General features: G+C 37.5%; 1 protein-coding gene across 1 annotated transcript in view; it reads left to right on the plus strand.

Annotated features, from left to right (window-relative positions):
* Nucleotides 1-1,725: 1,725 nt before the first annotated feature.
* WNT2B (Wnt family member 2B) overlaps nt 1,726-17,178 on the plus strand; it is a 30,314-nt gene continuing 14,861 nt past the window's right edge. Inside the window, exon 1 of the mRNA XM_053457597.1 lies at nt 1,726-2,012. Coding sequence (XP_053313572.1) covers nt 1,831-2,012 — 182 coding nt within the window. The 5' untranslated portion in view covers nt 1,726-1,830. The remainder of the gene's footprint in view (nt 2,013-17,178) is intronic.

The raw sequence follows: 17,178 nt of genomic DNA on the forward strand, positions 1-17,178 counted from the left end.
ATGTGTATTCCAAGTGTAAGCTGTTTATGAAGTTGTCACATAAATATAGCTATAGAAAAACAAAAACTATCATTTTCCTCCAAGTGGGTAAAATATGCTGTGACCCTGGCAGTCAATGGGTTAATCGCCAACACAGAGACCTTACCTTTTCCCTCTCTTTAGCAAAAAAAAATATATGCTTTTTACATCACATGACAATTTAGTGTTTGCAGCAAAAAGCAGATTGAATTAATTCTGCAAAGGGTTGGGGTATTCAACCTGTACTAGAAATAATGTTTCTAATGTAAGGTTTAGGTATTAAAGTGTTAAATTCAACAAAGTAATTTGAACAGCACCTTTGATCTTCCCACTTTATATCTGCTGCTCTTCCTGATGTGGAAGGGTTAATAGCTGTATGGAAACACAATAATATTTCTGAAAATGATGAAATATATCCTAAAACATTCCATCCATAGGGGAAACAATTTATAGTCCAATGCCCCCTGCCCTTATTAAAGCAGAGTTAACCTCTTCATAATAGTGCAGTATTGTTTCACCTTTAGACATACTTTTTTTTAGTAGAATGTATTATTATGATCACCTAAAGTGTAAACTGTCTCAACTCCATACTGTACACAAAATCAGTATTTTTATTTTCTTTATTTTTCTAGTCTGAAAATAATGATATTCCTTATTTATTTATTTATTTATTTACATATTTCATGAGAAGGACACCGAAGGCAGCCTAATCACTTCTTCTTTAACAGAGTATGTTCATACTATTTTGTTTGGAACAAGAATTGAAAAAAAAAAATACACTAATACAAGCAAATGTTTAATGTAAAAATAAATAGATTTTTTTTTCACTGTGGCCAGCTGTTTTAAGGGAAATGTTATTTTGGAGTTTCCCTAAAGTGGCTGCTGGGCTAAATCTGCGAGCATTAAGACCACGCAGACACCTTCAGCTCCAGCTCAGAGCACTGTCTATAAGTGAATGCATGTGTCTTCCTCCTACTATCTGTGTGTCTGTATAACAGCAGCAGGTGGTGGTATGTTGCTTCTGCTGCAAAGGTGACAGCTCAGTCTATCCTCACCCAATGCAGAGCCTCTCTCACACTAAAGGAGGTGGGGGGAGTTCCAACAAGACCCTGGGATCTGCTACCTCTCAAGTGAATCCAGGAATTTATCAAACTGCTCCTTGCCCAATGAGAGTGAAGGAGCCAGAGCAAAGGAACAATTCACATCATCACTGCCTGTCTTCCACATCACAGCCTTCAAACTGAAGACCTGTCCAGCATCATCCAGAGCCTCTGGATTTATCCCATCTCATTCTCCAGAGACAGCAAGCAGCCAAGTCTACTTCTCTTTGAGAATTACTGATACCTCCTAATTCCAGACCATAGATCTACTTTTTTTGTTTTTTCAACTACTTGTCAATTATTCGAGTTGGGGTTTTTTTTTTTTTATCACAAATTTCCCAGATAAACAGGTGTCATTTTTTTAATAACTTTTTTTTTTTTTTTTTGTGAAGAACTTATGATATTATGCTATACCAAAACCTTTCGATGCTCAGAAGATGCCTTATGTGTATATATTACTGCATTGCAGAGATATGTCTGGTAAATTGGAGATATTATATAAAGAAAGTTTATTGCTATTAATTTAACAGAAAGGGAGCAAAAAAAAAAGTAAAAAAAAAAAACATTTTGACTTTAGGATTTTTTTTTGTAACCTGTTGATGAGTATGATTTTCTTCAAGGGTTCCTACAAGAGCCACTGAAGCTGAAAGATCATCCTTACCTGCATGTGGATTTAGTCCTCTTTTGGGAAAGAATTCCTGAAAATTCTAGGATGAGTTTCTCCCAGACTGGGGATAATTTAAGGATTCCTTCTCAACCATCCTCTTCCCAGGGATTAAGACATTGTCACAGGACAGTGACTTCCCAAGACAGCAGCCAGACAAATTCAAGGATGTACTTCGCATATATTTTAATATTGCTTATTCTGACTCCAAGAGTTGACTCTTCTTGGTGGTGAGTACAAAACCAATTCTTTCTGTGCCTTAGGATCTGTTAAAACCATATAAATCCTATTTTTCCAAATATAATATGAAAAATGTTCAGATAATTATTTTTAATTATTTTACTTTGATTATGAGATACTTTGTATCTAATATCCAACATCCAATCCCAGTACAGTTCATTGAAGAGTGAAACTATTTTGTTAATTAAGTGGAACCAAATTAAATATCATTTTAATATTAAGTACTTTTTTAATTTTTGTTTATTTATTTATTTTACAATTTATACAGTTTAATTAATGTATTGAGAGCACATACCACATGGCATATTGACATGCTGCCATGAAGCAATGGTTTATTATGTTAATAGCAATTGTTGAGTTTAGTTACTGGAATTTTTTTTAGCAATGTATGACTTGTAATAAGGTATTTAAAGGAGTTTAACTGATACATAGTAATTTGTATATTAAGTTCAGTGATCTGCAGGCTAGATAAAAGCTGCACAATAAGATTGACCCTTCAGGGCTTAAGCAAATTCCTAGAGTCCAGACATTAAAATATTCCTCCTGCATTCTACACATAGCTGATTCTCATGGGCAACTCTGGCAGAGGTAAGGTGGAACAGAAGAACTAGTAACATTACCCCTATTCATTTAAGAGATTTTAATCATACAGATAAAATTGATTAGCTTGCACCAAAGATATAGAAATATGGAGAAATCGATGATGTGGATAATATTGATTTATTTTATGAGCCAGATTGGAGAAACAAAAGGCAAGTTGATATTTCTTGACAAAAAATCAGGAAAAAAGGTCATCATTTGGCTTTACGATGAAGAAAAAAAAATCAGATGACATTAGGTCTTCAGGACTGGCCAGATGTAACCTAGACAAGTACAGAGCGAGAAAACTCCACTATATCTATTATAGATATAAAACATAATATATATTATAGATATAAAACATTATATCTATTATAGATATAAAACATTTTATTAGCAAAGCGGTATCTTCTGAAGTTCATTTTTTTTATTATTTATACCTATTCTGCACATTTACTAGTATAGAATTCCCAGTCTACACATACTATGATGAGATTTAATATCATGCTCTAGAGCTGTGTTTAAAGGATCATGAATGCGACCAAGTGAATCTATAAAAAAATCTGAGCCCTTGACTGTATAGATTTTTGCCTAATATCTTTAAGCTGTTTCTAAAACTACAAGTTTTTTTTTTTCATTTTGATGTTTTAGAAGAATGAACATTGATAGCTATATGTACCAGTGATGAGCTACCATAAACACACAATATATATATATTGACTACCAATTTCTTTATATTTCTATGTTATTTATAATACCACAATTATAAAAATTGTGAAAGATATACATCTTTTAGCACAGAAAGGGTTAAACCACAGATATGTGTTTCAATAAACAAACTTGAGATATTTGGTCAATGAAAACAGAATATGCCATAGGACAGAACCAGTTAATTATTCGAGTCATCTTCAGTTAGGTTGGTACAAGTATAGCTTGTCACATCAAAAAATGCACATTTCAGACACTTCCTGAATTGGAGGCACACATAAATAGTATTTAATCTAGGGTACTGGTTTGTGTCGGACATATTTGCGCTATTGCTGTATATGAATATATGGTTTGTAGTGATGTTTGTATTAGATGGTGTGACCAGGAGAAAGAGATTCCTAGACAGACAGGCCAGTTCACCGATCAATATACAGAAAACACAAGCAAGCTGATTAATGAAGAATGAGCAGAGTTGGGTAAACACTGAAATCGTGAAATACAACCATTATTCTCAGTCATTTGTCGGCTGGTTCAGATTGATGAGATTAGCAATACTCCAGAATCTGGATGGATGCAAACCTCATACTAGATATAGTTATGTGTATAACACCAAATGCTTGCATTAACTGGATAAGTTGTTCTACAACTTGACATACTATATATATATATATAAAATGCCACTATAGAAATAAAAAATAATATACCAATGGAAAAAAAAAATATCACAGGGATATTTTAAACATCTCTTCTACAGAGCCACTTATCGATAGAAACTTATCTACTTAACCCCTTAATGACAAAGCCTGTACATGTACAGGCTCAGAATGCATTGTTTTTTAATGGGTTTTTGGGACTGCCCATAAGGGGTTAAGAACACTGGTATAAATGTATTTCCACTTATATTTTCACAATATACTACTAATACTAATAGAATACTGCTTGAGATTGCTAACCTATAGTGAACCAAAGCCTATATTAACCACTCCAGTACTGGATAGCCCAGAGGGGTACTATGGCTCATCGTAATTTCAGATATTCATTAATATTTAGTAACCTAATCACGAAAATACATTTCATATTCAGTACTGCATCATGTACTACATTCCTGTATTATTATTTAGTTTATAATAAAATCAAATTCAGTACAAAATGAAGATATTTTGCTCCTCAGTGCTTTTTTTGTACTAAAACTAAGTAGCGTTGTCGTGTTGAGGTGTTCTGTGATTACTGGAAGTTATTTCTGTTAAAACACCATTTTTCCATATTAAACATAAATAATTAAATAAAATTATTTAAAAAAAAATTTGGGTGCAGTTTCATCTGCCTATGTCGCATACATAGCTGTTCATATCTTTTTAAATAATTATTAAAATGACTGAAGCTTATGTTTTTTTTTTCTGTGCAGTTATTTTAGGTATAGTAGGTTTAAAAGTTAGCGACTGTTTTAGCTCAACAGAGCTACGTTCAGTTGCATGTGGATCAAAACCTAAATAATGAATGACTTCCTTGTCCTGATCTCAACTCCCTTTACCTTATTCTTGCTTTTATATAGTTTCAAGTGGAAAAGAAATTTAAAGGGTAGAAATAATTATGAATTATTCCATTTCACATGCAGCATTATGTATTTCATCAATGGTACCTTATTATAAAATGCATGATTAATGTGATTGGCAGCTATGAAATAAATACAAATTATAATTAAAATGTAGAGGCTACGTTAACTGTCTACCAAAAGCATAGCCAGGGCACGTCAAGAGTTTACAGCTGTTCGGTTTCTCTAAAAAAGCTATTATCACAAATAATGTAAGGGTGATGCAGCAGTGTGAAATGTAATGCATCACCGAGCTGGCAAAGCAGAAAAATTAACAGTGTGAATTAATCATTTTTCTATTAATACCTAAAACATATGTTGTATTTAGTTTTAAGAACTGGGATCAGAAGGCCTGGACAAGCCATCAGACACATAGGATAAAGCATGTGGGCTGCTGCCATGTGTGTTTCCCATTCACAGTATCTCCAGTCCAGTGGCTAGTCCAATGCTTTTACCAGGTAGACGGCCCGACGCTGTGAGTAATATAAGAGTGTCACTAGGTGCCTCAATCTGGAATAACCTGGAATGTTATATCTCCCTTTTAAGTAATTTTTTTTTCAAATTGATAATTGCAGTATTTATCACAACTATTATATGCCAGGGGATGTACCATTCCATGCATAAGTTGGGCTGTGAGATACAAAAGAAGGATCCTTTGGTCGAGCTAAACGTGACTATGTTGTAGACTAAAGAAGGTGCCCTAAAAATCCAAGCACGCTAACAGGTCAGAATTTTCAAATATCCCAGCTTCTCATAGGCAGATTGCGTTGTAAAGGCACAGTGAGAATGCATATTATGATCGTCGTGTTAGGATTCACAAACATGGGAGAAATAGAGTGAAAACGTTTGTGGAGATAATTCAAAGGATCAGAACTTCTGGCTCCAACGATGAATGTATGGAACATTGCAAAGAGTTTCCGAATACCGTAGTGTCCTTAATATGGCCTGTGGTTCCACAAGGAATCGATTACTCATGGTTGGTCATAGGCACTTGTAAGTAAAGTAAAAAAAAAAATCATGCATTATTTTTTCATTATTGCTATGTCAGTTGCCTCCTATGTCAGTGAATAGAAATCCATTTTTTGATTTGACATCTGTTGCTGTGTTTTTTTTTTCCCTTTTGGTGATTGATTTGCAGAAGTAACAGTCGAACGACATCATTTTTCTTTTCAGGGGGTGTGCATAGGAAAGCAGTGACATCACAGTCATATTGCTGTGTAACAGCATCAAATCAGTAAAATAAATATTATATGGCTAATTTGCTTTCAAATGATCTAATAAAACGAATTCTGAATAGAGTGGATTTGACAGGTGCAATATTTGTTTGATGCTTCATACTGAGCAAGGGAAATGACCATTCTGGCACTTTAAGGCCAGAGGCCCATAAATCACAGGCATTGTGCCCCCTGCTGGATACAGGAGGTCACACTCTCACCTTTACATCAGCCTACATGTAGAAGCATAGCTTGTGATCACATATATACAGCAGACAGCCCCACGTGACATCATTATATGGATAGCCTGAGCAGTCATGTAGGTGGGTTCATCGGCGCCCTTGCAGGGCAAAACTATGTATTAAAAGCGTAGAATTGACATGCAAACCTGTGTGCCAAACATGGTTATGCCAAAAAAGTATAACATAGTCCATACCGCAAAATATTACACTAGAATGTGAGATTAGTAGCTTATAACAACTGTAGAAAACTCGTCCAATGCAGAAAAGCGATTACTGAAGTCCGGTGATGTAAAAGATCCAATCTGTATTCAATCTCAGTTTCGCCCGAAAATTATTAATCATAGATCACGATTGGCAGCAATACTAATGTAGAGACTATGCCGATATCAGTGTCTCACAATGTGGTGATCAGCTTATAACTAACGTCATCATGTAATTGCGAAACGCGTCAAGCTATTGTTTTTGTTCTGCTGTGATATGTTTTGCTCCATGTGGATATAATTAAACGCTTACAAGCATTGGATTGACACTCTCAGATTCATTCGTTTTGTTTCCTTGTTGTTCACATGCCGAAATCAGCACTGATGCTGTGTTACCAGGAAATCAAATGTGACTGTAATAGTGGTATACAACCCCTTCGCTGATAGAGGGATCCTTAAAGTAACAACACATCCTCATTCTAAGCAGTCTAAGAAATAGGTACGGCATGAGGAACCTGTAGCAAGGAACTATATGCTTTCGCCAGCATACCACGCTTCCTTCTTCAAGACGTCCGAGAATACAGTCTTCGCCCATGCTAAATAAGGCAGGCAGCTTAGAGGGGATTGTGGAATACTTGGGGGAAAGACAAAAGCTTTGAGAGTAATGGATTCTGCACATGGAATGTTAAACGTATGGGGGAAAACATGAAACAAATACAAAACTAGAGATATGAGATTGGTAGAGGGAGGTGGAAGGGGGTTAGGAAGGTAAAAATGTACTGCGTGATAGAGAAAGGTAGAACAAGACACACTAAGACGCAAGAAGTAGAAGTCCTAAGCGAAGAGTAGAAACATTGGCGGTACACCAAGCTGAGAGCGATATGCATATAGAATGCATCAAATAACTACATTAGTATGTGTTACCGGCTGATATCACTACCAGCATAAATTATAATAGTGTAGGAGCCCTAGGCCACAAGAATAGTAGCATCAGGACATCAGCTGTTCTGATGATCAGTTTAGGTTAGTGCCTAGTGTAGAATTCTACAGGGGGGGGGGAGAAAGACATAAGCAAAAGTCCAAGGTGCAGTCGCAAATATTCAGTCCTAAATCAGACAGTCGCAAACAATTGAACAATGTTATCGATTTCCCAACTCAGATTTTACCAAGCTAATAGGAACCACATGGCTCCTTTAATTGTCGGCAATTAAACGGCAAGAATGTCTTCAAGCTTTTGATTGGGAGGAGGTTTTGTAACTGTCCCTGTCACCGGCAGAAGGTTAACCCTTTCAGGGCTGTAAGGTATGGAAGGACGTACAAATACTGTTTTGTACAACCTTTTGGAACCTGATAGGTAAATTAAGGGAGTAAAAAGGAATTAAGACAAAATTGAGATATTAACATGCTTGGTCAAACATTTAGTTATTAAAATATATACATTAATTTTTTTTATAAAAAAAACTAATTTTTTTGTGTTAATCTGTCATTATAATTAAAGCATACTCCTGTCATGTGTATGTTTAGATGGGTATCACCATGTACCTGATGGTTAGATCATAGACCATACCTCTGTATCAATGTTTTATAATTGAAATGTCTTACCAGCATGTTTCCCACATTATGTCTGGCATCGGGTATTGTTTTAGAAGTAAAAAAGCCTCAGATCTTCTGCATATTTACAGTCAAACCTGTTTCATTAGAAACCATCCAGATTATTTAGACAGAGCTGTGGGTCTGATGCTGTAGGATAAAACCTGTAAAAGTACCAACTCATCAGAAGATTCATTAGAAGTTACTCCCTTACAGTTGTAATTTCAAGAGGGCAGATAAAGACCCCTATTTTACAACTTATTTTTCCTTTTTTATGATGATAATGGCCCTTTTTATCTATCACCACCATTTACTTTAATACTAGTTGTAATTGACCCTTAAGGGACTTTTCTCCAGGTCAAAGGGTCTAGGGAGACATCACCATAGACATAAGTATAAGAAGTTGAGCGTGGGAGGCCAGCAAGGTTATGAAGAAAAATCAAAACTGACGTACAAAGCAAAAAAAAAAAAGGAAACTAAAGTATATGAAGAATGAGGATGTATACAAGAACTGGAAGGCTTGTTTGCTTGATAAATTCCTGCCAATGAGTCATCATCTAATGATATTTCGAGCAGTTTCTCTATTTGAATTCCATCACTTAATCCATTCAGGTCATTCAGTACTGAATCATTGTAGAAGATTCTACAAGGCACTACATTTGCTGTTTTGACTTTAAAAGGACACCAGTGTAAACTGTTCATGTGTTCTGTATATATTTTTTAAACATTTTTCTTGCGGAAAAGTTCTTAAAGAAGTTCTCTTCTTTTTTAAGGGGTATGATTATTTTTTTAAAAAAACTTAATACTAGTACTAAGGCCGTGTACTGAGAGTGTCAACATTTGCTTTTTCTAAGGTTACAGATCATCAGTGGTCCATACTAGTGCTTTATCAGATAACCATTCATGTTTAAGGAGCACTCCAGTCATCATATGCAATTTAATACAAATGATAGATGCATGGTCCCTTTACATTTTTGTTGTCCCACATATATGGGGGGAGTTTGCAGAATCCCTCCATATGCATTTGCCCTTTTCCCTATTCCCAGCTATTTATCTGGCAGGAACACATCTCCATGGATTTGTTCCTAACCCTGAGTTCGTTAACTGAAAGCTTAATTTCAATGGAAGCACTTTCCTGCCAATGATAAGCTGCTGGAAGCAGCCAATCAAAAGCAAGATTCATCAAACCACGAAGGACGGGGGCAGCTGCAAGCTACTCATAGAGAACTTTTAGCACGTATTCCTCTTTAGTGTGGCTGTCATGGAATTGTCTATTTAAGAATACTATTATACACAGTGGCTACAAAAATTGTAGATGATGGTTCCACAATTTTGTGGCAGCACTGATCTAGCTATATCAATAAATATCACCATTAGCTGTTAAATCTATCAAATTGTCAAGTTTGTTTGTTCTCGATGCGAAGTTTCTCTTACGCAAAACTGCTGACATTTTTTTTCACCCCATGACCAAAGCTCATTCTAAGGCTAGTAAGATATATTGGCTGTTAACCATAGTATTCCTTGCTATTGTTCTGTGGATATGTTTCTGATTCTCCCAGAAGACACAAATTTCCTGGTAATTCCAGGCGTCTCCCAGAAATTCAGTTGTTTCAGCTGCCTCCCTGACGCGCGCAAGAATATCCCTGATGCAATGTCTCCTTACCTTCTCAGTCGACCCCATATCCTTTTCCACAGATCTGATTCTTCTCTTGCTGCTTCTTGTTCTTCTGTCTTCTTTCTTTGCTCGCTTCTCCCTAGTATCAGCTTCGTTAACCAGGCCTCCTGGAGCACACAGCCAGCATAGCGTTTTAACTCTGTATGTCTAAGGCCTGCACAACCAAAACACTTGTAAATGATCTACCCAAACTACCCAGTATTTGTAGTTGCATGTGGCATCCAGCTGGATACACGTGACCACAAACTACACTTCTACATCTGAGCTGATCTAAAAGTTTAGCATGACTTTATTTATCCAGCGGGTAGCTGCATGCTGATGATCTTTGGACCACTGGGCTTTACGTGCCAGGGCCCATTTTTTGCCCAACTCTGGTCCTAATACATTCCCTCCCTTTCTAAATCGCTTTATCCACTAAAATATTGTCTCTCCCTTTTCTGTTTTAGCTTCAATTCAGTTAGTTGATTCTTCAGTTTTGCCTCATCAAGCAACAACTAATCATTAGTTATGTTACAGACCTATTAGAGTTTGACATCAGGTGTTACCCCGCCAATCGTGGGGTCTTCCAGATCATGGTCTACTACTACTGGCGTGTTCACATGATTTCACTGTTCTAATAATAAAGTTCTACAAAGATTTTTCGAATGTTATCATCTGGTGTGCGTTTAGTGGGTCTTTAATACGTTTCCTTTGCCCCATGGGACACATACACCGATCAGTCATGCCATTATGACCATCTGCCTAATATTGTGTAGGTCCCCCTTTTGCCACTGAAACAGCCTTGATCCGTCAAAGCATGGACTCCACTAGATCTCCAAAGGTGTCCTGTGGTATCTGGCACCAAGATGTTAGCAGCAGATCCTTAAAGTCCGATAAGTTGCGAGGTTTGGCCTCTATGGTTCAGCCTTGTTTGTCCAGCACATCCCACAGATGTTCGATTGGATTGAGATCTAGGGAATTTGGAGGCCAAGTCAACACCTTGAACTCGTTCTTCTGTTCCTCAAAAAATTCCTGAGCCATTGTTGCTTTGTGACAGGGTGCATTATCCTGCTGAAAGAGGCCAATGCCATCAGGGAATACTGTGTCCATGAAAGGGTGCACATAGTCTGCAACAATGCTTAGGTAGATAGTTCGTATCAAAGTAACATCAACATGAATGGCAGGACCCAAGGTTTCCCAGCGTCACACTACCTTCTTCCCATAGTGCAACACATTGTTCTCCACTTAAGCAACGTACACGTACCCAGCCATCCACATGATGTAAAAGAATAAATGATTTATCAGACTAGCCCACCTTCTTCCTTTGCTCCATGGTCCAGTTGTAATGCTCACGTGCCCACTGTGGGCGCTTTCAGCAGTAGACAGGGGTCAGCATGGGCATCCTGACTGGTCTGCGGCTATGCAGCCCCATACGCAACTAACTGTGATGCACTGTGTGTTCTGACACCTTTCTATCAGAAACAGCATTAACGTTTTCAGTAATTAGAGCTGCAGTAGAATTTTTGTTAGATTTTAAAACACTGGCCAGTCTTCACCCCCCACATGCTTCAGTGAGCCTTGGATGCCCATAACCCTGTTGCCAGTTCACCGCTTTTCCTTCTTTGGACCAAGGAAGCAAGTTGCTGAGATCCTTACCCTTCCCATTTTTCACATCAGCTATGAGGACAGAATGTTAACCTGCTGCATAATATATGCCACCCACTGACAGGTGCCATAATAGCAAGATTATCAGTGTTACTCACTTCTCCTGGTAGTGGTCATAAAGTTAAGGTTGATTGGTGTATAAGGAGGGTTTGTAATACAGGACATAAGCTTAACTTGGAGAAAAATTATATCTGCTTTAATAATTGAAGATTATTTTGCTGTCCATTGGTACATAAACAAAAATACATGTTTATTTATCATAAATTTGAAAGTTATGAAGCTCCGCAGTGTCTTGGTACTGAAAACGGAAAAAAAAAAACCCAACAATCTATGTGCATACACAAAATCATAACTGAAAATATCCAAAAGTACATTTAGATTTATTTGCAAATTGTAATGTGGTTTGAGCAATAACAGACAAGAGAAATGAATTATTCTAATCCCACCAGGATAATATCACATAATCCTTATTCTCCCTGACTGCTAAAATAACAAACTTGACATTACAAGAAAAACACAGACATTTCAGAATATTTGCTTGAATAAAGACCTGTGTCCATTTGCAAAGATAAACAAGTAAAATGAAATATTTAATTAAACTGGGAACATTACAGGACACCAGTGGTTTCTAGGACAAGGTGAGTGTTATATATATATATAAAAAGACAGTTCTCCCTAAGGCTTTTGATTAATTCCATAAAACAATATGCTTAAGTGAAGAGGGAACTTTGGAGTAGCATGTTCTTTCTTCTGATGTGTGAAAGCACGTGTCCCTTTTGGCATTCACAGACACATATTGTAAAGCAAACTATAGTTCAAGAGTTGATTAGGAGATTGTGTATACTGTTTTTGCTGTTCTAGTGTGTCTTCACTGATATTAGGATCAAAATGACCATAGTACACTTAGGTTGCAGCTTCATCGTCAGGCAAGGATGGATGGTGTGCAGTGATAACCCAGACAGTGATCTGCTTTACCGTATTTAGAGCTCCTGTTGTTGTCAATACTATAGCTGGGTGTCCAAAAGCACTTGAGGAGGCCCACCATGTGTCCCCATGGTTGTAAAGCCAGCCCTGGCAATTTACCTTTAATCTTGAATTGTCCTCTTCCTTAAGATATTTCAGCCAACATTCATCCTGAGAACTGGTAACACAAGCAGTCGTGCAAGTGGATAACTTCATATGTAAGCCTTTAATACCATATCACAAAGATTCTATGGTAATGACACTGTAATGGTGACAATTAAATAGTCCGCCCAACTAAATATAGCTCACCCTTCCTGGTGCATCTCATGCTTTTGGGCAATAGTTATTTGGAGGATTCGGGTCTTGACCCAGAGAACCGGAGAAGCGGTGCTTCACCCGGCAACCCAGGTATGACCAGGTCACATCAAAGAACTACAGTATGCGGTTTTCAAAGCCTAAAAATGTGTTGTCCTCTAATTAGGTTATCCACAGAGAAGATTTCTTGCCAACTAGTCAGTCAAATGCATACGTCTCTTGGTTTTCATGGGATGCCCTGATTTCTTGCTCACTGTCTGGCTTTTGTGGGCAGTGGGGATCATAGGCTGGTGGGGAGACCAACATCACAGACTATCCTAGCAGATCACACATGGCCACCTTGTGACTCTCTAAACAACCCTTGGACACCTGACATATTGTAGAATATTTTGTCACCTTCACCAGCAGACATTTCTATGATTTCTGCGATTCCCCTCTAATGCATTTTTTTTATTTTGATCAATCAAATGGTTCATTTTGCTCCCGGGAAAACATTTTAATTTTTTTTGCATAACAAGTCATGCCCTTTTTTGCCCTCTACTCTATATATTACATTGTCTATTTTGGCTCACATGATTGTCTCTCATACATTTCCTCATTTGGTGCATAATTCTTTCTCTGTCTCTATGATCTACACTTCCCCTATTGTGGTTTAGCTGAATAATTTTACTCTTATAGCAAATACACTTTAAATAATTCATTTCCACATAGTCTATGTTATTTAATTATGTGTATTTGCATGATCTTATTACATGTTCCTTGACCTTCTCTGAGCAGCTATCAAAAGGTGCATAAATAGAAACCATAGGGCCCTGGTGCAAAAATTGCACCAAGCAATATGTCCCACAGTGCCAGCTTTGCCCCAAATAGCTTATCAGTGCAATCTTATCCATCAAACAGCTTGTTTGTGCCATCTTTGTTCCCAAACAACTTGTCTGTGTCATATTTGCCCCAATCATCTTGCCTGTCCACAAGCAGCTTGTCTGTGACATGTTTACCACCAAACAGCCAGCCTGTGCATCTTTGTCCCCCAAACATCCTGCCTGTGCCTCTGAACACAAAAACTTACTTGCAGCAGTGGTATGTCTCCCTTCCTCCATGCCATGAACAGAGTGTTCCAGCATGTGGGAAGTAGATGTGATGTCATTTCCTGCATGCTTGATCAGTCAGATATCCAATTAGATCTTTACAATCTCCTCTCCCCTAGCTGCAGTAATTATCTGCACCTAGCGGCTTTAAAGGGGCAGACAAGTGATCTCAGGGGTTCTGACCGTGATTGGCCCACATTACCGTATATCATAGTTCTGCAACTAAAAGGTAGAGATAGCTAAGGAATCTTACATGGATTAGCCTACTCACTATTTTCACAGGTTTCTTTCCCATTGTGAAGTTCTGAGTAAAATACTACGTCAGTATGTCAGGTAAGAAACATGAATGATTTAAGGTTAAAGCAGAAGTTTTTTCCCTCTGGTGTCATATCTTGATTTCATCTCTCAGTGTAGTAATGACCTACAGAGAAACCAGGAAGAGAGGTCCAAGTGTAGGACCAATTTGCTGCCAATTTCCATTAGACATCTAGGGCAACTTTGGATTGCATTCAAGTTATGGGGATGGTGCTCACATGAATAGGAAAGTTTTCTGGTGTGGTGTATAGAGCCTATTCGAAGTATGTTTAATTTACAATAAATAAGATGTGTTGATTACTGCTCTCCTTTCCACTGCTACATGAATGTTAGGCGGTAAAATTAGAGCTCTAGAGCAAGGATGTGAGAAACACTCACTCTTAATATTCTGTTAAGGTCCTTCCTTGCAATTTAAAACAAAAGTTCTAGAAGCAGATATTTGAATACAGCAAGGATATCGAAGAGTATAGGTTGTATTCCCTAAGTAATGTGTTGCATTCGGGATTTTACAATATTAACCTGCCCATCTAGCAGTAGAAATCTCCTCTCAATGAAAAACTCCCCACATGTGGCATAAACGTCATTTGAACGTAACTCGCAGTCCAATCTGGGGACAGCTAACAACTGCAGTGTTACGGGGTACCTGGCGAGAACCTTTCTTAATGTCAAGAAGGCCATGCTAAGGATCATTCAGCTGTAGGATCCCTTGTGTGAACTCTACAGGCACATATCCAGACAAGCTCCATAACTAGGTGTAAAATTAGAATTTCAATGTTTTTTTCGTCACAGAGTCTTTCAAAATGACTTTATAAGAACTTGGGAGACGGGGAGAAATGTAAATATCTTGCTGGAAAGTGTCTTACAGCAGAGCTGGCTCGGAATACATAATATTTATTTCACGGCAGAAGGGAAGTAAAAACAGCCGGCAGATGGAGTTCATCATGTCAGTGTCATTACTGTTTTTGCCAAGGTCATCGTAACGCAAGTTGCGTGTTGTGCTTCTTCACGGCAGGATTTGCAGAAACAACAATTATTTTATTATTACATTTTTACACTTGGGTGACTTTAAGATGCAGGGATAAAAATTATCTGTCATACCAAACATTAAAAAGACATCAGTTCTGTATTTACTCAGAATCTTGGCTGGCGTCTTTATCTACAGATTTACATGACGCTGTGATTTTTGTGCTGGAATATATGTTTTTCTCAAGAACTGTTTCAAATGAATGGCAATGCTGTTGTTTGAAATGTTTTTATCTCTGATAGTAAATCACAGCCAGCGAAACAAAGATATTTTCGCTGCCAACATGATCGCACTTTGTTGTAAAATTGCATCAAGTGTATGAAAAAGATGTTGGCATCTGACTGTAGACATCAAAACTGATCTCTTTTCTCAGGTTAAAGTTCTCCCACTAGAATGTATAGGATGATTCCTCAATAAATGCACTCGTCATGTGGGAAGTACATTCAAGGAGTCCATTATCACCAAGATGTTTACTTTTGACCGAAACCAAAATGTCTGTGTATTTTCACAATACAAAGAAATACAATTTTCATATAATGTCAAGGTATCTGTCGGTGCCCCTTGAATGTACTTTCAAGCTACTGCCAATGTTTAAGTGTATTAGACTCTAGTCTTGTCCTCATCATAAATAAAAAGGTAATCTTCATCTATCCTGACATTGAGAGATATTAAGCTGTGCCTTCAACAGGCATCTTTAATGGTGAAATTGTGTGTTGCCATGGATGATGAAATTGAGTTTCCCTCAATTTCTGAAGATCTAGAAGTCCTTGAAATCCTAACATCTGTTTGCCCCGTTTCCATCACATGTCCGAACGCTATGCATAGATCTCATATTTTGATGGTAATGAGCGCCAGACCCTGCGGCCCTATTCTTTTTTTGTGTTTTTGTTATTACTGCATCTGACACTAGGCTCTACAAACAACTTTACAAGCATAGGGATCACTAACCAGGTCCCTTACATCCGAGAATTACATGTCATTCAATGAACCAGCAACTCACAGTATCACTATTTTACTCTTACATCACAATCATTTTACAAAGTCTTGGAGGATTATTTTCCAGACTTTAATCTTGAGCGGCAAAAAATATTTATAACTCCTAATTGTTTTGATAAATAGTGACATTCAGGATACAACATTTAATAATCTATCACAGTGACACCAAACACTGATGGACATCAACAGGTGTTCAGCAGCTATCTTGATCTTTGCTTCTCCTGCTGGAAATGCTCTGGCACTTTTTTACATATGTCGAGGATCAAGATGGTACCATCTTTGTGCAAGGTCTAAGTAAATAGAGATGTAAAAGAAAGATGCTTTTCAAACAGCCTTTTTTCTGCCGCACCACACTGTTTCAATTAGGAAATGTAGACATAATATAACATCTTCTAAATTCTGCTAAATCTATTATCCTTTTACTTTTGAAGAAGAACATTACCCCATCTGATGAACTTTATTTACTCAAGATGCTTACATCACAAAATCACTACCATATGGACCAGTCTTACCTGGTTTCAGTGAACTGAATTAGTTGTCGAAGAAGTTAAGCATGTTTGCCAGGTAGAGTCCAGTTAGGATCTTTACAATGCTTGCAGTAGCATCAATTGATATATATATATATATATATATATATATACTCACCGCAGAAGTTATATAAAATCTTAGAAAATTGTTTCAGACTTTAAGCGATGAGTCATTGTTTTGGTTCCTTTCCATATTCTTCTCTGGAAGCCTTGTCACGTATAGTATGTGACAGCCTTTTGACATTCTCAGTTGTGACTCAATTTGGTTGCCTTGCACAAAATCCCTTTCCATGATTTGATGTGATAGGTGCAAAAGAACTAGACATTTTCAGGCTACTTGGCTAATGTTTTGGGCCTGTGGCGCATTGGATCCTTCCACTCCTCTGTGAAATGCAGTGCATGGAAGACCAGGAGATTATGTCATATTACAGCCAGGGGCATAAACAGGCCCCTGCGGCCTCACACTCCTCCCAATCCTTCCATGT

Source organism: Spea bombifrons, chromosome 2 (assembly GCF_027358695.1).
Source record: "Spea bombifrons isolate aSpeBom1 chromosome 2, aSpeBom1.2.pri, whole genome shotgun sequence".
Lineage (NCBI taxonomy): Eukaryota > Metazoa > Chordata > Amphibia > Anura > Pelobatidae > Spea > Spea bombifrons.